This window comes from Diaphorina citri, unplaced genomic scaffold (genome assembly GCF_000475195.1).
Source record: "Diaphorina citri unplaced genomic scaffold, Diaci psyllid genome assembly version 1.1 scaffold1742, whole genome shotgun sequence".
NCBI classification, from domain to species: Eukaryota; Metazoa; Arthropoda; class Insecta; order Hemiptera; family Psyllidae; genus Diaphorina; species Diaphorina citri.
This window is the reverse complement of record NW_007379168.1, coordinates 27974-55838: the sequence shown is the minus strand read 5'-3', so window position 1 is coordinate 55838 and position 27865 is coordinate 27974. Positions and strand designations below refer to the sequence as shown.

The following is a 27865-nucleotide window of genomic DNA, read 5'->3' as shown; positions in this document are numbered from 1 at the left end:
TGGACTAGCTTACCAAGTCTTCAATCATGTACCTATTTTATTTGGCATTTCTTATCCTTCCCCCCTCAGCGGATTTCGGCGTCTCTGCCAAGAACAAGATGACCCTTCAGAAGCACAACACATTCATTGGAACTCCCTACTGGATGGCGCCCGAAGTAGTCCTCTGTGAAACCTTCCGGGACAATCCCTACGATTTCAAGGTAAGAATATTTGATTTTTATTATTTTAGTGATTTTTTTCCCTTGCTAAAGAAATAGCAAAGGTTGAGTGCAAAGGGCATCCATTCGTAAAATTTGTAGCCAAAACCAAATGTCAGCCCACAGCAATCACCCTAGTTAGAACTGATTGAGAGGCTGACGAAAAAAGGCGAAGAAGAAAAGGACTCTCAGCTGTTTGAAAAATTTCTACCAAAGAGAATCAAATCAAAACAACAAAACCATACGGAACTTCTATGGGTTGTGTTTCTTGTTTCTTGACAAGTCTAGTGTCTGGAGTGTTGTCTGCCAAATTTTTAAATCTAATTAATTTTTTCTCATTAATGAAGAAGAAGAAGAAGATTATTTTTGTGATTTATTATTGCTTTTCTTTTCTCTTTCCACACGATTTTTTTCCCGAACGACAAGTGGGAACGGGCTCTAACCTATTGATTTTTTTCCAAGTTACCTATTGTTTAAATTTAAACTTTAAATCCTTTCGTCTTTTCCCTCAGGTGGACATATGGTCCTACAAAAAGGAGCACATATTGAAGATGAGCTGGAGAGATAAAGCGAAATTTAAAGAACTGGATAGGCCAGTTAGATTGGAAGCTAGCACCTCGTTAGCTTGGAAGGTAGCACGCCTACCTTGAAAGCGTTAGGCCGCGGGTTTGATTCCCGCCCGGGGAGAACGTTATCCAAATAGGTAAGGTTCGTTCTTTCCTATCCTGTCCTTCTTGTTTCTTTGATTTCGGGACGATAAGACTACCGATAAGTTTCCTCTATCAACCTATCCTGTCTTCCTTCTCTCTTCGATTTCGGGACGATAAGACTACAGTTCCCTCTATCAAACCTTTTAAAAAAATAAATGAAAAAAATCACAGTTTGAAAATGGGATGGAGAGATAAAGAGGACTTTGAAAAAATGTGATAGACGGAAATGGAGAGGTGAAATACTACATATGTAGAAATGGAATTGGGGGAAGATGTGTTAGATTAAAAGAAGATTGACATCCACAGAATCTGATTTGACTAATCCATTGTCTCCGGTTTGATTCACAGCTACGAGATCATCTCAGACGGCAAGTACCACACGGTAGAGATGTTAGCCATCGGGAAGACCTTCACGCTAAGGGTGGATCATGGTAACTCCCGATCTATCACTAACGAGGGATCTACCGAACATTTACGCCTGCATTCCCCCATGTACGTGGGAGGCGTACCATTAGACCCTGTAGGCATGGAGGCGTTCACACATTGGCATCTGAGAAACCTGACCAGCTTCAATGGTAAGTTGAGAATTGACCGAATGAAAGAGGTCGAAGTTTTAACCTTTACTTATAGGGTTGAGAAGTATAATACATGTAGATGCCTAATTTTATTAGGAACCTTCTTATAAATAGAGCATCATAAAATTCATGTAGTTATGCCATATAAATTTCATTTTGATTGCCCTTCACCATCAGGTTTAATACTAAAATCATCACTAAGGTAAAATACAACAACTCATAAGTAAACTTAAACTTAGTTTAAAATCATATGACAAATTAATTTTATTAATATTTTGCTCTAATAAAAATAATTATTTCTCATGAAAACCCGTGTTTAACTTTTTATAACCTGTTAAATAAAATATTATGATGTATAAAATAGATTATCTCTTTGTTCTGTTATCTTTTTTCGTAAGGAGCAACCTTTTCAGGAAGGTAGGCAATTCAACCTGATTCTCAATGTGACCTCCCTAGGAAGATCCTAGTCAACGCCCTACGGCAGAACAATTGCTCAAGGTAAGAAAGCAACCGGGAAGTGCCGTCGAAAACAGTAGTTATAATTGTATGCTGTGTCGTTTTGGCAACCCAAACTTTGGACAGTCTGTCAATAAATTTTATTTATTGTTTCTCTTTCTATATTTTTCAAATACTTTCAAACAATGAATGAGTGAATGAATTTGCTTGATAAAAAAGAATAACATAGTGTTAATTGTCGGTTTTATTAGACTCGTGTGGTCTGTGTCGTAGCTTGCCCATCCCGTAGTGTGTTTCTCATCAGATGGACAAGAAGAAACATAATACTTCCAATTTAGTTCAACACGAAAACACCAGAAAGTGACCCGTTATAATATTTTTGTAATCGAAATACGAATGCATTTATTTTTGAAATGGAATCCGGGACTTTTTGCTTTCAGGCAAGTATCTTACCATGCGAAAGTTAGGTAAATAACAGTAAGAAAACATTTGTGTTTCCTTTATTCTTATGAGTCTTATTATTGTGTGCTGCAGCATTTATTTATAGTTCATATTTTTATATTGTATTTGCCTATTTGCCTACATCATTTTATGTACCTATTGTCAGGTTGTCTTTGAATTTCTATTGAGATGTTAGATTAATAAAGTTGGTCGAGTTGTAAACATACAAGTACACTTTCAGAAAATTTCGAAAATTACAGTCTACAGACTCCTTCTGTCCTCCATTGGATGAACATATTTCCTTCTTTCCTTTGTAGTTTGATAAATCTGAAGATTAGTTTGTTTTCCAAAACTTGAGGGCAAATCTTCTTTTACAGAAGGGAATATAACTCTAGGTGTGTTTTGAATAAAGTTTCAAGGTCTGCAGTGAGATTTAAGTATTTGCATATAGATATGTATTTAATTAAAGCTATTCTTCATCTGTAATAATCAATTAATTATTTAAGTACCTATCTACTTATGTGGCATTATTACAAACAGTAAAGTCAATAGATTTCCAAGTTCGTCAACATTAAAATTTCTCTAAATAATTACCCCTCCCTGGTTTACATCTATGATTTCTTTTTGATAGGAAAAGTGCTGATTGCAAAACCTTGAAATGAAATAGATGAATAGACAAAGTAGAAAATAGTGTAAATTATCACAGCCAGATAAGTAGATAATGTATAGTGTATGAGAGCATGTTTGTCTAACACACCTTACTGTGTGTGAAGTATCTAATTACTTGATAATGTATAAATAGATAGGTACAGATACTTAAATAGATAAGGTGTAGCAGTATTACCATTAGTAGATCAGTACATTATACCAATGCTCTGTTTACAACCAGTTACTAGAATCCTTGTCGAAATTCCGGCACCTGCAAGCTCCTGGAGGAAGGCAGATTCAAGTAAGTGAATGTTCCCCCGCTCTCAATAGAACATCTCCTCCCTCCCTCCCCCAATCAGTAAGCAGGAGTTAAGTTGTTCCTAGCGAAGTTTGAAGAGATGCAATTAATTAAGGGTAAAGGAGAGTTCCATATTTTAACAGTTTTAGGATCTGACTCATTCTATATTAACCGATTTCTGGTCGACTGTTTTTAGCTATTTCTTATAGCCCTTCCAGCGCTTCGAACTCTTGATGTTCTCTTCGAACCTTTGATATTAACCCGATTTCTGGTCGACTGTTTTCACCTATTTCTCTTGACGTTCGGGCGTCTCCCGCCACCTTTGAGATTTACAAAAAGGAGCACATATTGAAGATGAGCTGGAGAGATAAAGCGAAATTTAAAGAACTGGATAGGCCAGTTAGATTGGAAGCTAGCATCTCGTTAGCTTGGAAGGTAGCACGCCTACCTTGAAAGCGTTAGGCCGCGGGTTTGATTCCCGCCCGGGGAAAACTTTATCCAAATAGTTAAGGTTCGTTCTCTCCTATCCTGTCTTCCTTCTCTCTTCGATTTCGGGACGATAGGATTACACTACAGTTCCCTCTATCAAACCTCTTAAAAAAAATAAATGAAAAAAATCACAGTTTGAAAATGGGATGGAGAGATAAGGAGGACTTTGAAAAAATGTGATAGACGGAAATGGAGAGGTGAAATACTAGTAATACTACATATGTATGTAGAAATGGAATTGGGGGAAGATGTGTTAGATTAAAAGAAGATTGACATCCATATGTGTGTTGGATTCAAACTGATGATGTTATCTCGCAGGAAATAGTGGCAAAGTTTTCATCGCCAGAGCTTCGTGTAGGTAATATCTGTTCTGAAGTTTATAGCGAGTAGGTACACACCAATTACTTATACTGCCTGAACTTCTTCTGTTAAATAGCAGAAATGTTATACTCTACTCGTACTGAGACATTTTGCTGAAAGGATATCAAACTTTTTTCAAAGTTCAAATTCAAAACTCAGCTTTGATCTCTATCTCACAAGTCTCGAGAAGAAAAAAATTATCTTTCTTTTTATTTTTATATTTTTATTTTTTATACCTCTATCGTAATACTTTAATGTTAAATCAAAAATTATTTACCCAAATACTCTTAGATTTAGTGCATGTTGCATGAGTATAGATTCATATTCTACTATAGATTTCTAATATTCTTTAATACATAATATTACTAGCATAGATTTGAAGTCACCTTTTGGATTTTGCTTCTGGTTTCAAATTCGAACGCGAGATATATAGGTAACTAGGTATTACTTCGACAGGTAGTACATAGTTGGACAACATTAAACAGAAAAGACCATCCATAAGGGAAATCACTTTATGGATGGTTCTTTTGTGCTTAATTCTGTCCAGTTATTTACAATCATTTATCGTTCCTCAAAAAACCGATGTCCAAAAGGTGATGGAAATTTTATTTTATTTAAAACGTATAAACTAAAAGGGTTAAATAATAGTCATATAAAGCACCGATCTATTCAATGAAGCATGGGTATTACTAAATTCGTCACTATTACTAGCCTAACATATGAATGGTTGAGCAATGGGATGGTAGCTGAAAATGTGTTTGCCAAAACTCACTCGCATTTTAATGAGCTGATTCGTTATTGTGTTGTTGGGAAGTATTGTGTCTCTTATCGCCCATCTGACGAGGGACATACTAAGGGATTGGCATGCTACGACACAGACCACATGAGTCTAATGTAGCTGTTTTTTCCTTGCTACGAAATAAAAACGGTAGTGAAACACTCATCTTTTTTTAAAATCCAAAAGGGCATATTTGAACTCGAAATTTTTGCAAACATTTTGGTGAGGTGTGATTGGGAAAGCGCTATTTACCAAAAACGTGCCGGGAGGCGCGCGAACGACAAGGGTCCGAAGCACCGACCAACCTTTATTTTACAACTTTCCTCGTCGATTCCATTTCTCAATGATCTTCATGTCCGCATTACTGAATGGTTGGTCCATGAAGTCAAGAATAGTCCCAAGTCCAGTACAAATCCTTATTATATAGAGCATTAATGCCAAGTAAAACGTTGCGCTAATTATTTGTTCGATGAGATCTTGGAACAAATAGGGTAAGCTTCGAGAGGATCTTAGAGTGACATTTAGAAAATTTGGTAATATAATCACAAGGAACGTGAAATGGCGGACACCAACTTTCAGGTTTTGCAACACGTTCTTCATTCTGCTTTCAGATTTATTTTTTGCGCGGAAAAACAACATTGTTTTCAGGGTCATGTAACAATGAAGTGATGGATTCTGCATCGTGATAATGGGTTTTAAGAAACAATTCTATGAGAAAAGAGAAAAATAAAATCCACCAATTTTAAACTAAGAAAAGAACTTTTTAAATTAATAATAGAACACTTCCACTGATGTGTTCGAATCCGGATTTAAATGACAGATCCAATTCATATGAATAAAACCTATTAAGGACGCGTGGTGGATTTTTAACTGTTCCCTCCCTTAAGACTACAGTCTACTCTACTGCTGTTATAATAATTAATGCTAATTATAAGACTCTCAGATACTCCCCTCCCTCCCTGGACAAAATCCTGGCTATGGCCCTTGTTAAGGCCCGTTCCAACTTGTGAGTTTCATCCGATTTTTTCCCCCCGAATGTCTTTCACTAATTGGAGAATTTTTAATGGTCCAAAAAGGAGTTTTTAATGATCCAAACGGGAGCTCTAAAAATTCCTTTTTGGATCATTAAAAATCTGGTGTGAACATCACACGACTTTCCTTATCCTATTGAATGATGCTTATTTGGGTGTTCTTGTTCTTATACCCTAAAATTTTATAATATCTCTAACCGTTTAGTCGGTATAGCTGAAAACCGCCAAAAAACGGTCGAAAACCGCCAAAAAGCGGTCAAGATACCGCTAACCGCAGCACCTATATCTCAACCAAAAGTTTCGTGTCGAATCCTTGTCACATTTTGAGTTGCATCCTTGTCACATTTGTGAAGTACATACCAAATTTCAAATCTCTAGCTCCTCAACCAAACGTTTTGTGTTGCATTCTTGTCACATTTGTGAACTACATACCAAATTTCAAGTCTCTAGCTTATACCTCGCAGCACCTATCTCAACCAAACGTTTTGAGTTGCATCCTTGTCACATTTGTAAACTCCATACTAAATTTCAAGTCTCTAGCTCATACCGTCTGCCCGAGATATTGTTAAATTACACCAAAAACCGCCAAAAAGCGGTAAAATGCCGCCAACCGTTGCACCGATCTTAACCAAAAGCTCTTACCGTTCTCGAGATATTTTGTTTTCTGTTCCAAATGTATTTAATTTTCAATAACTTGCACTATAATAGTGTTCTTTCACCTTGCCCTTCGCTTATATCCAATTTATCCAATTTTCCACCTTGAAAACCATGACGTAGAATATTTCAGCTTTGTTTATTTTTTCCTTGAACAAATTGATTTCGAGGTTAACAATATAAACCTATTTCATTTGGGCTTGATTTGCTTTCTGTCAGGCTTAAGGTTCATTTCCACTTGTCGTGAGTTTCATCCAATTTTCTCCGATTTCTTTCACTACACACGACACGATTTTTTTTTCGAAGGGCAAGTGGGAACGGACCTTTCGTAAAGCAATGTGCTGTGTTATGTTAACACTATTGTCATTGTAATTCTCGTGTTAAATCTATTGGTTGTGCTCACTCCGTGTCGTTGTTGGTTACAGGAGCATCGTTCCTCGCAGCTGGCTCCCCTGGACTTGGACAATGTGGAAGATGATACTGGCTCTGTCAGAAGTGATTCTTCTGAACTCAAGAGTAAGTATCCCCAAGGTCCTGGGTTTGATTCCCGGAAGAAAGTCACAAGTATTCTCGTATAAAGGGAGGTGTAATAATGTGTGGTCTGTGTTCGAACTCGAAACTCAGATTTTGTGACATAATAACACAAAGAAACTGCATTTTGTCCTTTTAGTTACATAATATGTCACTAAGAGGACAAAAAATCAATAAATAAGCATTTACGGTCGAAAATTTTGCCATGATTTCTCTGTTTTCTAAATGTAACCGCAATTTTATGAACTTTTATATGGAGCCCCGATTTTATTAATTACCCTTGGTCCCAATTAGTTCATAAAATCGGGGTTCTACTGTATGACTATTATTCTTACTACTATTCTCCTATCTCTCCCCCTCTTACAGCAATACCGGAATCCAAAGAGAAAGAAGGCAAGCGTGAAGCGAGTGCAGCCTCAGAATCTGAAGAGTCGGACCGGAAGAAAGCCAGAGTTGAAACCGAAGACCAGGCCTCGAACCCAGTCCCTGTCAAACCCGCGCATTCTGAGTCTAGTACAACAACCGCTGCTAGCGAGTCTTCTGGGGAGAAGAAAAATGTAAGTATTTACTGGGGCCTAATTTCTTACGAAACTTCTCGAGGGAAAAAATCCTGTTTTAAAGAAAGCATAATATGAGCTTGGATGGTAGTACTCCTGCCTTGTAAGCGCTAGGTTGTGGGTCGCAGTGACATGTAGGCATTTAATTTCCAAATAAACCATAATTTTTGAAGTTCTGTAAAATATCAATACCTGTTTGGTTCTCCTTCGCAGTGACATTGGGCTTAAATAGCCTATGACCAACTTATCTTCTTCTAGTGATCTAGTGCCTATCTGTTAACGAATGTTGGCAATCGTTCTGACAATCATGAATTTGTTGATTGCTGCTTTGAAGAGTCGAAGGAGTGTCACCTGCGCGGTCTAGTTCCCGATCAGATACAGGTATGAATAAAGTGTACTGTAGACCTCGATTAAATACAGGTATGATTAGCAGGAATTTTAATCGTGTTAAGCATAAATGCTCAAAGCTCTCAAATGTTCTCCGCTTAATATACTACGCTAAATTTTCTGACTTGACTTTGACTCGAACCACCAACTAACCTCTGGCAATTTGGGGCGTTAAAAAGGTACCGGGCAGGCTACATTCCAAGCTAACTAGGCTTACAAAATGAAATTTTGCAATTCTAAAAACAAAAAAAATGTCATGTTCTCAGATTCTTCCAACACTCCTTTTCCCATCTATCTTTCCCCGTAGGATACATTTGAGGGGACTCCTCTTATACCAATACCAATTTAACATTTGTTTCCACTTGTTTTACAGACGCCAATCCGAAAATCTCCCGACGGGCTGGAGCGCCGCCTGTCGCACGACAAAGGTCCCGCCCCTCCCCCTCCCTCCATTGCCGGGGTCACACCCAAGGCCACGCCCACACCTACTTCTAGCCAATCAGAGCCACGAATCAAAGCCCCGCCTAGCGAAGAGAGAAATAGGCTCGAGGAACGGCCTCACCATGAAAGACTAGAAGAGGAACCTTCAGAGATGGAGTCCCATGAAAGACTCAAAGAGGGTCCTTCGAATGAGAGACTTGAACGACCTTCAAATGAAAGGCTGATTGAAGAGTCACCAAGTGAAAGAGAAAGACCTTCAAACGAAAGACTTGTTGAGGGACGACCTTCAAACGAAAGACTTGTTGAAGAGCGACCTTCAAACGAAAGACTTGTTGAAGATCGACCTTCAAATGAAAGACTAGTGGATGCCCCTTCAGTCGAAAGCCATCGGACTGAAGACAGACCTTCCACTCTTGAAATTCACAAAATTCACAAACCTTCCAATGAAGATACGGTCCTTCGAATGAGAGACTTGAACGACCTTCAAATGAAAGGCTGATTGAAGAGTCACCAAGTGAAAGAGAAAGACCTTCAAACGAAATACTTGTTGAGGAACGACCTTCAAACAAAAGACTTGTTGAAGAGCGACCTTCAAATGAAAGACTAGTGGATGCCCCTTCAGTCGAAAGCCATCGGACTGAAGACAGACCTTCCACTCTTGAAATTCACAAACCTTCCACTGAAGATAGAAATCACAAACCTTCCAATGAAGATAGAGGGGATTTGTCCCAAGTGAGAGATTTCGATTCCTCGCAAGTGAGAGATTTTGGAGTAAGCAATGTGAGAGTAAACGAGGTGAATGAAGCGATGCGAAGTGCCATGTTGGAGAAGGAGAGGGAGAATCAATTGAGGAAGAAAAATAGTGATAGCTCGGTGGATTCCAATTGTAATAGCAAGCGTTGTGTGGTGACCGTTGAAGATGATTTGACCCTCGTGTTGCGAGGAGTGGACGATACGATTGCTGCCATGGCAACCAAGCTGAATGATTCGGATAACCATAGCAGCCAGAGCTCGGATTCAGGTGAGTGGAATACCTTGGCCATGTTTATGATTTGACTGACAATTTACTTGAGCTTCGCTGTAAAGAAGAAAACTTTGGTATTTTTTCCTTTAACCTAAGACGGACTACTAATGGCCGATCTTACCACAAGACAGTGTCAAGGGTTTTATTTGACGTCACCCATTTGATTTACACAGGCCAGTATTTCTTGAACTCTAGATTCACTGAAAACACTGTGGTAAGATCGAGGATAAAAAATCTTTTTGTTTCAAAGGGGGCAAAAAACCAGTACGAGACTTGCTGCTCGAATACAAGGCTGAAGTTGTGGAAGAGGAAGAAGTTATGGATGAGGACATGGACGTAAGTGTGGTCTTTATGTGTCTGTGTGCTAACGGGATCTTTGTTGTCTGTGCGCTAACGGGGGAAGCTTACCGAGTTATATGTGGAATAAGAGCACTTTATAAGAACTTGGAAAAAATTTCGGCTTCAAAGCATATGCTGCTGACTTGTTTTGGGGTGCATACAGCCTCGTGAAGACTGTTTGCAATTCAACAAAGACCCAAGGAATTTACCAGCTTGTTAAAAAAAAAAAGTTAAGCTCATACCCAAATTTCCAGCTTTCCTTTTAGTGCTGTTTAAGAAAATGCCTTTTTTGGGACTTTATTTCTCTGACAGAGATCTGAAAAATGAACTTTAGCCGATTCTGCGTCTCTCTTGTTTAGAAGAGGTCTGTTTTTCTTCACTGAAAACACTGTGGTAAGATCGAGGATAAAAAATCTTTTTGTTTCAAAGGGGGCAATTGTAAAGACTTGGCTTTCAAAACCAAATTATCGTCTGATTTTCAAAAGAATAATTCCCATTTCTTTCTTCTTATTCCTCCAGGTATCAAAGAAGTTAACGAAGAGTCACCAAAGAAATCGGACGAGTTTCGCCGCAGCAAGTTAAGCCTGGAGGATAATCAAAACTATGTTGAGGAAGATGAAACCCTCAGCCGAGACTTGGAAGACCCTGGTCTACCCCGTAGTCTGAATGATATCCTCGTGCGACAGTCTAGCCTGGGATCCAACGCCAGTGATGATAGGAAGACAGCGAACCAATCAAAACCAAGCAGTAGCCGAACCAGTAGCGTAGAGAATGTAACGAGAAATGGGGCACTGGATAGTCCGAGGAAAATCAGTGTCGAATCCAACGTGAGTGATTCGGGTGTGAGGAAAATCAGCACAGAGTCCCGTGCGAGCAAGACCAGTGTCGACGTACAAATCAGGAGTAACTCGCGGAAATCCAGCACTGGTTCTGAGCCGAGATATGGAGATAGAGATGCTGTAGATGAAGGAACCCTAGCGAAACCTGACGGACGGGATGAGAAATACAACGAGTTTGATAGTCATTATGTGTTTGGGCCGCGTAATGGGATTATAGATTTCAGCGCTGTACCGAAGCGGACTGGAGGAAGACCTATATCAATGATGATGGAGCCGAGTGTGACGTCACCGAACCATAGAACGAGGAGTTCTAGTGCATCGAATAGAAATAGGAGACGACCGTCACCACCTAGCCTGGATGCAGTACTGGGCAAGGAGAAGACAGGTGAGTTTATTCCCAATAGATTGCTTCACTCTGTACACAAAAAGTCCACTGTGAGGTTTAGGTGTAGGGCCAACTGCCCCAAAAGAACTGGATGCAGTACTGGGCAAGGAGAAGACAGGTGAGTTTATTCCCAAGAGATTGCTTAACTCTGTACACAAAAAGCCCCACTCTGAGGTTTAGGTGTAGGGGCAACTGCCCCAAAAGATCTGGATGCAGTACTGGGCAAGGAGAAGACAGGTGAGTTTATTCCCAAGAGATTGCTTAACTCTGTACACAAAAAGCCCCACTCTGAGGCTTAGGTGTAGGGGCAACTGCCCCAAAAGAAGGGTTAAGCTTACCTACGAATCCCAAAAGATTTGATAGAAGAAACTAACAACAGAGTAGGTTTTCAGTGCCGGAAACGAAAAGAGAAGGAGGGCAGGATAGGAGAAAGCCAGCCATTTCGAAAACGAACCTTATCTGGACGAATTTAGGATAAAGTTCCCCAAAAGAAGGGTTAAGCTTACACGAACCTACGAATCCCAAAAGATTTGATAGAAGAAACTAACAACAGAGTAGGTTTTCAGTCCCGGAAAGGAGAAGGAGGGCAGGATAGGAGAAAGCCAGCCATTTCGCAAACGAACCTTATCTGGACGAATTTAGGATACAGTTCTTCTTGGTCGGGAATCGAATCCGCCACCTAGCACTTACAAGGCAGGCGCCCTACTCTCCGAGCTAACTAGGCTGGCTTAATGTGAAATTTATTGTTATCTAAAGTTTTCAAGTCTGCCTTTGCCCACATATTGTGTCTTATACACACAAAGCCCACTCTGAGGCTTAGTTGTAAGGGCAAATGCACCAAAGGATGGGTTAAGCTTGTTTGTTTTCCGTGTCCGGAAAAAAGTGTAACATGCGTAATTTTAAGCTGGGTTAAGCTTTTACGAATCTTAGGGCCGAATTTTAAAAATTTGATAGAAGAAACTAACAACAGAGTAGGTTTTCAGTCCCGGAAACGAAAAGAGAAGGAGGGCAGGATAGGAGAAAGCCAGCCATTTCGAAAACGAACCTTGTCTGGCCGATTTTAGGATGAAGTTCTTCTTGGTCGGGAATCGAATCCGCCACCTAGCACTTACAAGGCGGACGCCCTACTCTCCGAGCTAACTAGACTGGCTTACTTAATGTGAAATTTATTGTTATCTAAAGTTTTCAAGTCTGCCTTTGCCCACATATTGCGTCTTATACACACAAAGCCCACTCTGAGGCTTAGTTGTAAGGACAAATGCCCCAAAGGATGGGTTAAGCTTGTTTGTTTTCCGTGTCCGGAAAAAAGTGTAACATGCTTAATTTTAAGCTGGGTTAAGCTTTTACGAATCTTAATCTGCCCACATAATGTGTTCTAATTCATCTAGATACCCATTCTTGTGCTTGACAGATCCCTCCGTGTCCAAAGCGCCCAACAGTACCACGGTGGTCATTCATAGTCCCGGTCCCGTCAAGGACAACTAAGACAGGAACTGAAAGTAGTTTTTAAAAAAATTCTTAAAACCTCTCCGAACACTCTAAGCCTAACCGCCCCTAAAAGGTAATCTGGTTTTAAAATTCGACCCTTAATCTGCCCACTTACGAATCTTAATCTGCCCTAATTCATCTAGATACCCATTCTTTTGCTTGACAGATCCCTCCGTGTCCAAAGCGCCCAACAGTACCACGGTGGTCATTCATAGTCCCGGTCCCGTCAAGGATCAGTCTCCCCCGCGGACTGAACTGGACTCGAACGTGACTGTGGTCACCACCACCCACCCGCCTGTCGTCTATCCCCCCACCCCTCAGTCTTCCCCTCAAGTCATCATCCTTGCCAATGATAATAACAAGACCCGAGTGAAAGCTGATAAACCGCGGGAAGAGGCCAAGTCCCGTGTCAGAGGGGACAGCACGAGTGAGGTAATAATAATACGTTTAACAGGAAGTAGACCAGCTTAGTCTGGCTGGGGGACTTTAAACTGGAAGTAGACCAGCTTAGTCTGGGTGGGGTATAATAGTGTTCTTTCACCTTACCCTTTGCTTATCTCCAATTTTCCACCTTGAAAACCAAATTGATTTCGATGTGTACAATATAAACCTTCATTTGGGCTTCATTTGCTTTCTGTCAGGCTTAAAGTCCATTTCCACTTGTCGTGAGTTTCATCCAATTTTCTCCGATTTCTTTCACTACACACGACACGATTTTTTTTTCGAAGGGCAAGTGGGAACGGACCTTTCGTAAAGCAATGTGCTGTGTTATGTTAACACTATTGTCATTGTAATTCGATGGGGCATTTGGGAAAGTATACAAGGTAAGGGCCTGGGGTAGAGCATTGGATTATATTGAAATGGGGGTTTTTTATAACAAACAAAATTCCTGGAGTTCAGTAGGTATGTTGGATTAATGCACCCAAAAATAGGGTAAGTAAGGCATGGAAACTTAGGGTAAGGCATGGAAACTGGGTCTTCTATCCAAGATTTTCCTTCGAGCAAAGTGAGATAAATGGTATGTGTGAAAGGGGGAGGGGAGGGTGAGAAGGAATAAATTTTGGTTACTGACAAAATAATGCTATGTTTATCACCTCATAGAAGGAAATACTCCCTTCTATCATCTCACAGAAAGGAAAATACTCCCTTCTATCACCTTATAGAGGGAAGATATTTATACTGACCAATTACCTTAATTTCTATTATTTGGGGATTTCAGAAAAGAGCTGAATTTTGTGACCTTCAGCTTTTCAGCAGACCTGTATGTAAGCATGCTCATTTTTATTTTCTTTAGGCTGAGAACAAGTCCACCAAACAGTTAGCTGCTGCCAAAATGTGTGCCCTGGAAGGAGAAGAGGAACTATCTGATTTCATGATTGAGATAGATATCCTGTCTGACTGTAAACATGAGAATATTGTACAGCTCTACGAGGCATTTTTCACCAATGGAAAGCTCTGGGTAAGATTTCATCCCAAACTAACCACAACTATCAAAAGGGATTGTAATTCTCGTGTTAAATCTATTGGTTGTGCTCACTCCGTGTCGTTGTTGGTTACAGGAGCATCGTTCCTCGCAGCTGGCTCCCCTGGACTTGGACAATGTGGAAGATGATACTGGCTCTGTCAGAAGTGATTCTTCTGAACTCAAGAGTAAGTATCCCCAAGGTCCTGGGTTCGATTCCCGGAAGAAAGTCACAAGTATTCTTGTATAAAGGGAGGTGTAATAATGTGTTGTCTGTGTTCGAACTCGAAACTCAGATTTTTTCTGATAATGCAAACGAAAACCAAAATGTGTGCCCTGGAAGGAGAAGAGGAACTATCTGATTTCATGATTGAGATAGATATCCTGTCTGACTGTAAACATGAGAATATCGTACAGCTCTACGAGGCATTTTTCACCAATGGAAAGCTCTGGGTAAGATTTCATTCCAAACTAACCACAACTATCAAAAGGGAAAATAATTAATAACATCTCACTTTTTTGTTAATCCTGTAAAACGAAAAATCTAGATTTTACAATTTTCCCATTTGATGTATAGTTTTTTTACCAAGTGTGTACCTATATCCTTAATTGAAAGTTACCCAACTTTTTAATTTTGTTGAAAAGGGTAAAATTTACCCTGGGCATTGCTAACTTTTTTCCTGATGTGAAGGTTATATTTGCTATATATTATTTCATAGGCAAGTCTAGGGTATTTTAACAGTTCCGTGTTTAAAAGGAGTTTAAAACGATTTGTTGATGTACTTATCAACTAAGTACTTCCACTTTTAAACAAGGTATATTCTATTCTATTCCACAGATGCTGATTGAGTATTGTGACGGAGGAGCAGTAGATTCCATCATGCTCGAGTTAGAGAAGCCACTGACAGAGCAGCAGATACGTTACATATGTCATTACATGTGCAAAGCTCTTCAGTTTCTTCATACACATCGAGTTATTCATCGGGACCTGAAAGCAGGCAATGTGCTGCTGACTATGAGTGGAGGAGTCAAACTGGGTAAGAGAAAGAGCACAACCTGATGACTATTGGCATTTGATTACATGTGCAAAGCTCTTCAGTTTCTTCATACACATCGAGTTATTCATCGGGACCTGAAAGCAGGCAATGTGCTGCTGACTATGAGCGGAGGAGTCAAACTGGGTAAGAGAAAGAGCACAACCTGATGACTATTGGCATTTTTGGACTTGGACAATGTGGAAGATGATACTGGCTCTGTCAGAAGTGATTCTTCTGAACTCAAGAGTAAGTATCCCCAAGGTCCTGGGTTTAGCATCGTTCCTCGCAGCTGGCTCCCCTGGACTTGGACAATGTGGAAGATGATACTGGCTCTGTCAGAAGTGATTCTTCTGAACTCAAAAGTAAGTATCCCCAAGGTCCTGGGTTCGATTCCCGGAAGAAAGTCACAAGTATTCTCGTATAAAGGGAGGTGTAATAATGTGTTGTCTGTGTTCGAACTCGAAACTCAGATTTTTTCTGATAATGCAAACGAAATTTTCCGATTTTTTATTTAAATCCTCACAGAAATTGTAAACAATAATGCTAATATGTACATATTTTGTCCTTTTACCGATTTTTTATTTAAATCCTCACAGAAATTGTAAACAATAATGCTAATATGTACATATTTTGTCCTTTTAGTTACATAATATGTCACCAAGAGGACAAAAAATCAATAAATTTACGGTCGAAAATTTGGCCATGATTTTTCTGTTTTCTACTCTAACCCCAATTTTATGAACTTTTATATGGAGTCCCGCTTTTATTAATTACCGCCCTTGGTCCCAATTAGCTCATAAAATCGGGGTTCTACTGGATGACTAGAATAGAAATTTAGGATTATTGAGATATTGGGAAAATCCTACAATGCTGCAGTGAGCACCAAAGTTGTGACATAATAACACAAAGAAACTGCATTTTGTCCTTTTAGTTACATAATATGTCACTAAGAGGACAAAAAATCAATAAATAAGCATTTACGGTCGAAAATTTTGCCATGATTTCTCTGTTTTCTAAATGTAACCGCAATTTTATGAACTTTTATATGGAGCCCCGATTTTATTAATTACCCTTGGTCCCAATTAGTTCATAAAATCGGGGTTCTACTGTATGACTATTATTCTTACATGTACCTTGTTTATCCTGCCCGAATAGGACTGAAAAGTCCCTTTACCCCAGCAGTCTAAACAAGGTCTCGTATATTTGATGGGTTACTAACTATTGTTCCTAATACTATTCTCCTATCTCTCCCCCTCTTACAGCAATACCGGAATCCAAAGAGAAAGAAGGCAAGCGTGAAGCGAGTGCAGCCTCAGAATCTGAAGAGTCGGACCGGAAGAAAGCCAGAGTTGAAACCGAAGACCAGGCCTCGAACCCAGTCCCTGAAAAAGAAGAAGAAGAAGGAAGTTTATTTTTCAACAAATAACATCAATGAAATTTCTTTCTGAATAAATTAAGTACCTACTTTTTTTTAGTTCAAAATAGGACGTGTATCGTTAATTTTAGACTTACTCTTTATCATGGACACTCGTTGCTATCTTGAAAGCCCAGAAGAGGTTAGGTAGTAGAACAGCCGCGGTAGACAGTAATAGTACACAGAAGTACACAGAGTACACGTGTATCGTGTACTTTATTAAACCTTTATGCATAATACTTTAAGGTATGGGAATTCTCCTTTCTTGTTGAATTATTTTCCTTTTTTTTTATTTTTTACGAAAACACCAGAAAGTGACCCGTTATAATATTTTTGTAATCGAAATACGAATGCATTTATTTTTGAAATGGAATCCGGGACTTTTTTCTTTCAGGCAAGTATCTTACCATGCAAAAGTTAGGTAAATAACAGTAAGATAACATTTGTGTTTCCTTTATTCTTATGAGCCTTATTATTGTGTGCTGCAGCATTTATTTATAGTTCATATTTTTATATAACTATTCTTCTCCTTTCAAAGGGTTCTATATGCTAACTGTGAGATAGTTGTGTTACTGCTTTCTGGAATGAGTTTCGAAACGTAAGTACACATAAGTCTGAATTCTACTCTTGAAAAAGTAAGTCGTCCTCCTATATAACTTGACAGTAACAGTTTAACCAATCTTCTCGTTTCAAAGGCTGAGATCCAGCAGGAGGCAGAGTTGAGGCTGGCGTCCAAGAAGATTCGCTCGGAACAGGAGAGAGAGCTGAAGGAATTCCGAGAAAGTCAGAAGCAAGAGATGCGACTGCTCAAGCAAGAGGTCGACCTTATGCCCAAGGATAGACGCAAGAGTATGTTCAAGGACAGGAAGGAGAAATTGGAGACTGAACATGAAGAGAGGGTAAGTGATAGTATGGCCGTATTTTGCTATGCCACTTTTTTGATTCCACCAAGGAGAATTCGCTTTGGACGTTCACACTTACTGACACAGGCCACTTAAATATGTATTTTCAATGTTTATCTGAAAGAGGGCCTCTGAGTGAATTTTTACTATTTATTTGATGAAAAAATTCCAAGAATTAAAGAGTCCAATTTTCATTTAGGGGGAATGTTTTCATAGATGGGTTTCTGGTTTTTGTTAGTAAACACCATAAAATATGCTTTGGCAGCCAGGGTGTTGAAGTATCTCGATCGGTTGAGACAAAAAAAATCCTTGTTCTCACTCATTAATCCCACTATTGTAACTTTGTCCGCTGAACTTTGAATCTGGAGGTTGGTCGTTCGAGTCCAAGTCAAGTCATGAAATATAGCCTAGTTTATTACGCGGAGAACGACATTAGTGACAAGCATTATGCTTAACACAATTAAAATTCCTCCAACAGGGAGTAGACCAGCTTAGTCTGGCTGGGGGACTTTAAACAGGGAGTAAACCAGCTTAGTCTGGCTGGGGTACTTTAAACAGGGAGTAGACCAGCTTAGTCTGGCTCTGGGACTTTAAACAGGGGATACACCAGCCTGAATTTCCACTTGCTAAAAAAATAGCAAAGGTTGAGTGCGAAGGGCATCCGCTCGTAAAATTTCTAGCCCAAAGCTAGGGCTGATAAATAGGATGACGAAAAACGCCGACCCCGTCTGTACACTGGAAAAAGAAGAAGAAGAAGGAAGTTTATTTTTCAACAAATAACATCAATGAAATTTCTTTCTGAATAAATTAAGTACCTACTTTTTTTTTAGTTCAAAATAGGACGTGTACTTTATTAAACCTTTATGAATAATACTTTAAGGTACGGGAATTCTTCTTTCTTGTTGAATTATTTTCCTTTTTTTTTATTTTTCAGAGACAGATCCATGAACGACAGCAGCACGCTAAGAAACAGCTCAAGGACGGGTTCTTCTTGCAGAGGCATCAGGTATGTGAAGAATGTGGTGGGCGGGCTTCATAATATAGGGTACTTGCTGGGCTAGCCAGCCGGCCCATAGTAGAGGGTACTCGCTTTCTCAGTCAGCCACGTGAGCTGAGGAAATCGGGGATAGATAAGGGCTACCTACTCTAATGGCAAAAACCACAAGATGAGTGGTTTTTTTAAGAGGTTTGATAGAGGGAACTATAACTGCTAGGGCCTTATCGTCCCAAAATTGAATAGAGAAGGAAGACAGGATAGGAGAAAGCCAGCCGTTCCAGGAGCAAAACTCGTCCCTTCAGGATAAAATCCGCCCCGGGTAGGAATCAAACCCCCAACCTAACGCTTAGAAGGCAAGCACGCAGAAAGCTTGGAGAGTACTCCAAGCTATCTGTTTGGTTGATTACAAGACTTAAGTTAAACACTTAAACAACATCTTTCGATGCCCTATGCAATCAATGTCTGACAGGTTTCCCCGCACGAAAGGGCGAGATTTTAGATCATTCCCGGAGACAGATCCATGAACGACAGCAGCACGCTAAGAAACAGCTCAAGGACGGGTTCTTCTTGCAGAGGCATCAGGTATGTGAAGAATGCGGTGGGCGGGGTTCATAATATAGGGTACTTGCTTGGCTAGCCAGCCGGCCCATAGTAGAGGGTACTTGCTTTCTCAGTCAGCCACGTGAGCTGAGGAAATCGGGGATAGATAAGTGCTACCTACTCTAATGGCAAAAACCACAATATGAGTGGTTTTTTTAAGAGGTTTGATAGAGGGAACTGTAACTGCTAGGGCCTTATCGTCCCAAAATTGAATAGAGAAGGGAGACAGGATAGGAGAAAGCCAGCCGTTCCAGGAGCAAAACTTGTCCCTTCAGGATAAAATCCGCCCCGGGTAGGAATCAAACCCCCAACCTAACGCTGAGAACGCAAGCACGCAGATAGCTTGGAGGGTACTCCAAGCTATCTGTTTGGTTGATTACAAGACTTAAGTTAAACACTTAAAACAACATCTTTCGATGCCCTATGCAATCAATATCTGACAGATTTCCCCGCACGAAAGGGCGAGATTTTAGATCAGGATAAAATCCGCCCCGGGTAGGAATCAAACCCCCAACCTAACGCTGAGAACGCAAGCACGCAGATAGCTTGGAGGGTACTCCAAGGTATCTGTTTGGTTGATTACAAGACTTAAGTCAAACTCTTAAAACATCTTTCGATGCCCTATGCAATCAATATCTGACAGGTTTCCCCGCACAAAAGGGCGAGATTTTAGATCATTCCCTTTTAGGGGTAAGAAGTGGCCTCTCTTTTCCCCCTCACTAATCTTCTATTTCCTGCTCAGATGCTGATTCGTCATGACAAAGAGCTAGAGCAGCTGAAGCGAATGAATCAGCGTAAGATAGAAGAACTAACCAAGAAGCAGACCATCGAGAAGAGAGCCTTGCCTAAACGCATCCGCTCTGAGATGAAGATACGAGAACAGATGTTCCGTCAGTCCATGAGGATTAGCAGCAGTAGTACTCCGGATCCAGAAGTCGAGAGAGAAAAGCTGAAGAAGGTGAGTGTTCTTGGAACAATCGACTCTTTTTTTTTTACTTTCCATATCGTATACTATAGGAAGGAAAGTAATGTATTCGCTCAAAAAATTTTAGTTTTAAAGATGAGTGTTTCACCGCCGTTTTTATTTCGTAGTAATGATACAAGAGCTGCCTTCGACTCTTGTGGTCTGTGTCGTAGCATGCCCACCAGATGGGCGAGAACTCACTATACTTCCTATTTAGATGCGTACAAGGACATATTTTAGTTTTAAAGATGAGTGTTTCACCGCCGTTTTTATTTCGTAGTAATGATACAAGAGCTGCCTTCGACTCTTGTGGTCTGTGTCATAGCATGCCCACCAGATGGGCGAGAACTCACTATACTTCCTATTTAGATGCGTACAAGGACACCAGGAAGTAACCCTTTGATATTGCAATCGAAATATTTTTTGTCATTTCTTGCAAATTTTCTGTCACTAAAAGGAGCTTTCACAATTTGAGCTGTGATCAGTGTTATTATAGGGTTAGGTTAAACACAAAAAGGAGCTTTCTTTTTCTTTATCGTGGTTTCTGAATAATTACCTACATGTTCTGTGGGAAGTTATATAGTTATATGAACCCTGTGTATTTTGTATTTCCAGTTCCAAGAGACGGAGAAGAAGAGATACCGAACATCAGGAAGTAACCCTTTGATATTGCAATCGAAATATTTTTTGTCATTTCTTGCAAATTTTCTGTCACTAAAAGGAGCTTTCACAAATTGAGCTGTGATCAGTGTTATTATAGGGTTAGGTTAAACACGAAAAGGAGCTTTCTTTTTCTTTATCGTGGCTTCTGAATAATTACCTACATGGTCTGTGGGAAGTTATATGAACCCTTTGTATTTCCAGTTCCAAGAGACGGAGAAGAAGAGATACCGCGCTGAAACCCAGAGGTTCGAGTTGAAACATCAGAAACAGTTGGAGGAGCTCAAGGCTCAATGTGAAACCAACATCAAGGAGCTCGAACAACTACAGAACGAGAAACGTACGTATATTTTATTATTATTATTATTATTATTCTAAATAGAATAGAATATACCTTGTTTATTCTGCCAGAATGAGACTCAAAAGTCCCTTTAATCTCGCCTTAAGCAAGGTTTTCAGCTGTAGTCCTTTATGTAATGTTGTTTTTAAACCCATAAAATACGTGAGACTTTGTTTAGACTGCGCGAGTAAAGAGACTTTTTAGTCTTATTGGAGCAGGATAAACAAGGTATATTGTAATCATCTATTTTTTTTTCTTAATCAAGGTGTTTAATTTACTTATATGTAAAATGTACTCCCCACAATATGTCAAAATATATAAGACCTTGGTTAGACTGCGGGGGGATAGCGACTTTTCAGTCCTATCCCGGCAGGATAAACAAGGTATTCTATACTACATCCTATTTCTTTTACAGGTAAAATGCTCATGGAGCACGAAAACATGAAGTTGAAAGAGCAGGAAGAATTTTACAGCAAAGAGCTTAAAGAATGGAAGGCACAGCTGAAACCTCGCAAACAAGTAAGTCCTCCAGTCTTCATCTAACCTCTATCTCCAGGGGCTGCCACAGACGCTCAGTTAAAACTGTGCAGTTATAACTGAACAAGGAACTAAAGGCACCCTGATTGCCTATGGCAGACGTAAAACAAGAAGGGGAGAAGAGCTAACAACAGAGAGAAAGTACAAGAAAGGGAGAAGCTAAGAATAGAGAGAAAGTATAAGAAAAGAGAGAAATAAATTTTTTTTTTTTTATTACATATTATTATTTTTTGAGACTTAATCAAATTAAAACCAACGTGATAATTATTAGCTAAATAATAGACGTATATCTTGAAAAATCTATCTAATTTTTCTAGCTGTTTGAAGACAGTTTCCGATTGTGACACCAAATTTCGCGGTTTAAAGGTTCCGTCAGCCAAAAAGTTTCGGATCTCACAATCCCAGCCACCATTAAAAAGCTGTGTGTGATTCTACCCTATATTATACTCATATTATAATTATCACGTATAAGCAGTGCTTTATTTAAACTGTGAGCTTAGAGAACAAGTTGCTCCATGGTACCATTTCTTTTCAGATTCATATTAACCCAATTATTATTGCTCATAAATTAACCCATTCCTGTTTCTTTTTCCACACAGAACCTGGAGAAGCAATTCGCGCTGCAGCTGGAAGAACAGGAGGTCCGATTCGGGCCAGCCCGCTCCTACTTGCCATCCGATCTAAGTGAACTCTCCAGTCCCTGTCAAACCCGCGCATTCTGAGTCTAGTACAACAACCGCTGCTAGCGAGTCTTCTGGGGAGAAGAAAAATGTAAGTATTTACTGGGGCCTAATTTCTTACGAAACTTCTCGAGGGAAAAAATCCTGTTTTAAAGAAAGCATAATATGAGCTTGGATGGTAGTACTCCTGCCTTGTAAGCGCTAGGTTGTGGGTCGCAGTGACATGTAGGCATTTAATTTACAAATAAACCATAATTTTTGAAGTTCTGTAAAATATCAATACCTGTTTGGTTCTCCTTCGCAGTGACATTGGGCTTAAATAGCCTATGACCAACTTATCTTCTTCTTCTAGTGATCTAGTGCCTTATACCAATACCAATACCAGTCCCTGTCAAACCCGCGCATTCTGAGTCTAGTACAACAACCGCTGCTAGCGAGTCTTCTGGGGAGAAGAAAAATGTAAGTATTTGCTGGGGACTGATTTCTTACGAAACTTTTCGAGGGAAAAAATCCTGTTTTAAAGAATGCATAATATGAGCTTGGATGGTAGTACTCCTGCCTTGTAAGCGCTAGGTTGTGGGTCGCAGTGACATGTAGGCATTCAATTTACAAATAAACCATAATTTTTTTTGTCAGCTCCCATGGCGTAGTGTCAGCTCCCATGGCGTAGTGTCAGCTCCCATGGCGTAGTGGTCACTGCGCTCGCCTTGCACGCGGGAGATCCGGGTTCGATTCCCGGCGGCGTCAAGAAATTTGTATCATCCAAATGATTTATTCCGTGACTGGCTGTTGCGGGGCCCACTCAGCCTCGTGAGGAAAATGAGTAGCTATGACGTATAAATGCGCATAGCGACCGGTGCCAGCATGGGTAAACATTGAATTTTAGGATTATTGAGATATTGGGAAAATCCTACAATGCTGCAGTGAGCACCAAAGTTGTGACATAATAACACAAAGAAACTGCATTTACATTACATTACATAAATAAACGAAAAAAAAATAATAATAATAAATAAATACTTATGCATACAACTCGATTTATATTTTTGTGAACACGTACATTTTCAAGTTATTCCCCCCCCCCTCTCTCTCTCCTTATTTTGGCACATTTACCTATTTATTGGTAGGATATATTTCCAGAAAACCTATTTTTCGTGGACTATTGTCACTAATGTTTACCAAGTTTTCACTGTTGGACATTTGACGTCAAGATTTCGAAGCGACGACCATAATTTTTGAAGTTCTGTAAAATATCAATACCTGTTTGGTTCTCCTTCGCAGTGACATTGGGCTTAAATAGCCTATGACCAACTTATCTTCTTCTAGTGATCTAGTGCCTATCCGTTAACGAATGTTGGCAATCATTCTGACAATCATGAATTTGTTGATTGCTGCTTTGAAGAGTCGAACCATGTTCTCAGATTCTTCCAACACTCCTTTTCCCATCTATCTTTCCCCGTAGGATACATTTGAGGGGACTCCTCTTATACCAATACCAATTTAACATTTGTTTCCACTTGTTTTACAGACGCCAATCCGAAAATCTCCCGACGGGCTGGAGCGCCGCCTGTCGCACGACAAAGGTCCCGCCCCTCCCCCTCCCTCCATTGCCGGGGTCACACCCAAGGCCACGCCCACACCTACTTCTAGCCAATCAGAGCCACGAATCAAAGCCCCGCCTAGCGAAGAGAGAAATAGGCTCGAGGAACGGCCTCACCATGAAAGACTAGAAGAGGAACCTTCAGAGATGGAGTCCCATGAAAGACTCAAAGAGGGTCCTTCGAATGAGAGACTTGAACGACCTTCAAATGAAAGGCTGATTGAAGAGTCACCAAGTGAAAGAGAAAGACCTTCAAACGAAATACTTGTTGAGGAACGACCTTCAAACAAAAGACTTGTTGAAGAGCGACCTTCAAATGAAAGACTAGTGGATGCCCCTTCAGTCGAAAGCCATCGGACTGAAGACAGACCTTCCACTCTTGAAATTCACAAAATTCACAAACCTTCCAATGAAGATACAAATCACAACCCTTCCAATGAAGATAGAGGGGATTTGTCCCAAGTGAGAGATTTCGATTCCTCGCAAGTGAGAGATTTCGGAGTAAGCAATGTGAGAGTAAACGAGGTGAATGAAGCGATGCGAAGTGCCATGTTGGAGAAGGAGAGGGAGAATCAATTGAGGAAGAAAAATAGTGATAGCTCGGTGGATTCCAATTGTAATAGCAAGCGTTGTGTGGTGACCGTTGAAGATGATTTGACCCTCGTGTTGCGAGGAGTGGACGATACGATTGCTGCCATGGCAACCAAGCTGAATGATTCGGATAACCATAGCAGCCAGAGCTCGGATTCAGGTGAGTGGAATACCTTGGCCATGTTTATGATTTGACTGTCAATGTACTTGAGCTTCGCTGTAAAGAAGAAAAGTTTGGTATTTTTTTCTTTAACCTAAGACGGACTAGTAATGGCCGATCTTACCACTGAGAGTTAACACAGTGTCAAGGGTTTTATCTGACGTCACCCATTTGATTTACACAGGCCAGTATTTCTTGAACTCTAGATTAACTGAAAACACTGTGGTAAGATCGAGGTTAAAAAATCTTTTTGTTTCAAAGGGGGCAATTTCTAAAAACAAAAAAATGTTTTCTCTGGCGCAGGTTCTGGTCAGCGCACACCGCCCTCCGCAGCGTCCACGCGTACATTCGACCGTTCCGACGCTGAATCCGTCGCCACCACCACCAGCCAAGACAGCCGTGGCTCCAACAAGGAGAACAATCGGCCCCCCTCGGTAGACGAACCGACCCCGGTCGTGCTCCGTCGGAAACCAGCCGACTATAGCCGACAAGACACGAACCGAAGCTCGCGGTCCATTAGCAAGGAAGAGCTCGAGATTCGAAATCTGAAGAGGAAGACGAGGAAAAAGACGAGGAAATTTGAGATAGACGGCGTGTTGGTGACGACAACCACCAGTAAGGTCATATATGGAGACGATGACTGCTGCTCGAGCTATGACGATCAGATATTTAGGTAAGTTGATCCAATGACCCCTAAGACAGTTTTTTCCCCCTCTAGAACATCGACACCACAACTGGATTAAAGCATATTCTTGTATAGCTTGATAGCTTTCAGGCAACGGGACAGGGAGTCAAATTCTCTCCGAACTGTCCGTCAGTGCCGTAGGTGCAGGGAGATTGGTATATTTTATGTTTAAAAAAAAAAAAAAAAATACCGGTATATTTTATGTTATGAAAATGTTGAAAAAATAAAATTACCTAGGTATTACTTAAAACATTGAAAGATGAGTTAAGCTTATATGAATCTACCATACACAAAAAGCCCACTCTGAGGTTTAGATGTAGAAGTAAACAGCCCCAAATGATACGTGAGTGTCACCTGCGCGGTCTAGTTCCCGATCAGATACAGGTATGAATAAAGTGTACTGTAGACCTCGATTAAATACAGGTATGATTAGTAGGAATTTTAATTGTGTTAAGCATAAATGCTCGTCACAAATGTCGTTCCCCGCTTAATACACTACGCTAAATTTTCTGATTTGACTTTGACTCGAACCACCAACTAACCTCTGGCAATTTGGGGCGTTTAAAAGATACCGGGCGGGCTACATTTCAAGCTAACTAGGCTTACAAAAATGAAATTTTGCAATTCTAAAAACAAAAAAATGTGCCCTCCCCCCACCCCTCTTGTTAGCCCCCCTTTTCTGGTAATTTTTTGCGAGCTTTTTATTGCTTTTGGTTAATTGCTTTTTGCGTAAGGAAAAGCCAGCTTTGTCCCCTTTTTCCCCCCTCTTTTTGATTTGATTTTTGAAAGGGTAAATCCGTGTACAAAAGCTTTTTTACTTTCTATTAATTTTTTCTTTTGATTTATTTGATTTTTGACCAAGTAAAATCGTGTAAGCTGCGCAGACCCAAAAAATTTACTTTTGTAAAATTTGTTTTACTGCACTAGAAATCGCTCACTAGGCCTTATACCCTTCCTTCCCTTTACTGTACAATAATTGAAAATAATGTAAATACATTCCCTTGGCAATTTAGAATGGACTTCTTCTACATGTTTGTAGTTAATTGATAACTTTTGTTTTCGTTTTATACAGTATTTTCCCCCCAATTAGTAGATCGGCCATTTATTATTTGTTTAATTTAAGCAGGGTCATAATGTAACAGTTTTCTAGTAAGATCCGTGTACAAAAGCTTTTTTACTTTCTATATTTTTTTCTTTTGATTTATTTGATTTTTGACCAAGTAAAATCGTGTAACCTGCGCAGACCCAAAAAATTTACTTTTGTAAAATTTGTTTTACTGCACTAGAAATCGCTCACTAGGCCTTATACTCTTCCCTTCACTGTACAATAATGTAAATACATTCCCTTGGCAATTTAGAATGGACTTCTTCTACATGTTTGTAGTTAATTGATAACTTTTGTTTTCGTTTTATACTGTATTTTCCCCCCAATTAGTAGATCGGCCATTTATTATTTGTTTAATTTAAGCAGGGTCATAATGTAACAGTTTACGTGGCGAGTCTAGTCCAGTCTTTCTTAGTCTAGAATAAGTAACTTGTTCTTGTGGACAGTAAACTCAAGAAAGTTTATTTGTTTAATTTAAGCAGGGTCATAATGTAACAGTTTACGTGGCGAGTCTAGTCCAGTCTTTCTTAGTCTAGAATAAGTAACTTGCTCTTGTGGATAGTAAACTCAAGAAGGTAACTGTGCGTAAGCAACATATTGCCAGCTAGTTTGAGTCAGTTTGGAAGGTAGCCTGCCTTGTAAGCGCTAGGTCGCGGGTTCGATTCCTGCCCAGGGCAGACTTTTTCCCAAACAGATAAGGTTGGTTCTTTTAACGGCTGGAGCTTTCTCCTATCCTGTCTCTTCGATTACGAGAGGAGAAGACCTCAGTAGTTACAGTTCTCTCTACAAACCTTTTTAAAAAAGTGGTAGTTTTTTCTCCAATTAATTACCCTGATTAACACCCTCTGTTCATTTACTCTAATTGTAGTATGTGTCCCCCATATTATGTCACAATATATGAGATAATAAGATGGCTGGTCTACCCCCGTTCTCTTCCAGCAGTGTGTCACATACTCTGTTCTATTTTTAGATCGTGGAGACCATGCTTACCCTGGAGGTGCGCGACCTGGAGGCGACGCATGCCGGCATTCTACCGCGCGACCTTTCCCTTCCCCCCACTCCTCACTCCTTGCGTCATTTGTCGCGCGCGCATTCCATGTCCCAATCCATGCCTCGTACGCATGGCGTGTCGCGCACTAGTTCCCTAGCTTCGCACATGTCCGTACAATCGTTGTATATTCCACGCAGGCGGCGCGCGACAAGAATGAACAGTAGCGTGTCAGGCATGTCTACTGAATCGGCCAGGTTTAGCTATGTGGGGGAGAGTCGATTCTGATGGGGTTTCTGCCCCTGTGGTTCCTGTGTTCTTTATTTCCTTGTACCTGTGAAAAGGCCTGTTTCCTATAATATCCCTGTGACAATGTCCATGTTCCTTGTTCCTCTTTTTGAAAACAGCTTCGCACCTGGTCTGTTTAGATATCCTTTCGTTCTTTGTTCTTTGTTCGCATAACTTTAAAATTATGTCATTTCCTGAGATTCTAATATTTCACAAACGGAGGGGCA

At 40.1% G+C, this 27865-nt stretch overlaps 1 protein-coding gene across 1 annotated transcript; it reads left to right on the top strand.

Moving 5' to 3' along the window:
• Nucleotides 1-11: 11 nt before the first annotated feature.
• On the top strand, nucleotides 12-27690 carry LOC103517085. The gene is made up of 26 exons (XM_026829311.1): nucleotides 12-200; nucleotides 710-789; nucleotides 1256-1482; nucleotides 1660-1684; nucleotides 1939-1980; nucleotides 6972-7153; nucleotides 7535-7725; nucleotides 8486-9007; nucleotides 9040-9574; nucleotides 10436-11140; nucleotides 12552-12613; nucleotides 12851-13073; nucleotides 13445-13452; nucleotides 13923-14087; nucleotides 14188-14278; nucleotides 14434-14543; nucleotides 14929-15127; nucleotides 15332-15489; nucleotides 16390-16493; nucleotides 17206-17530; nucleotides 18378-18449; nucleotides 18957-19022; nucleotides 19783-19998; nucleotides 20869-21004; nucleotides 21420-21523; nucleotides 27333-27690. The coding sequence occupies exons 1-26, from the start codon at nucleotides 27-29 to the stop codon at nucleotides 27636-27638; spliced, it is 5028 nt and encodes a 1675-aa protein (XP_026685112.1). The 5' UTR covers nucleotides 12-26; the 3' UTR covers nucleotides 27639-27690.
• The last annotated feature ends 175 nt before the right edge of the window (nucleotides 27691-27865 follow it).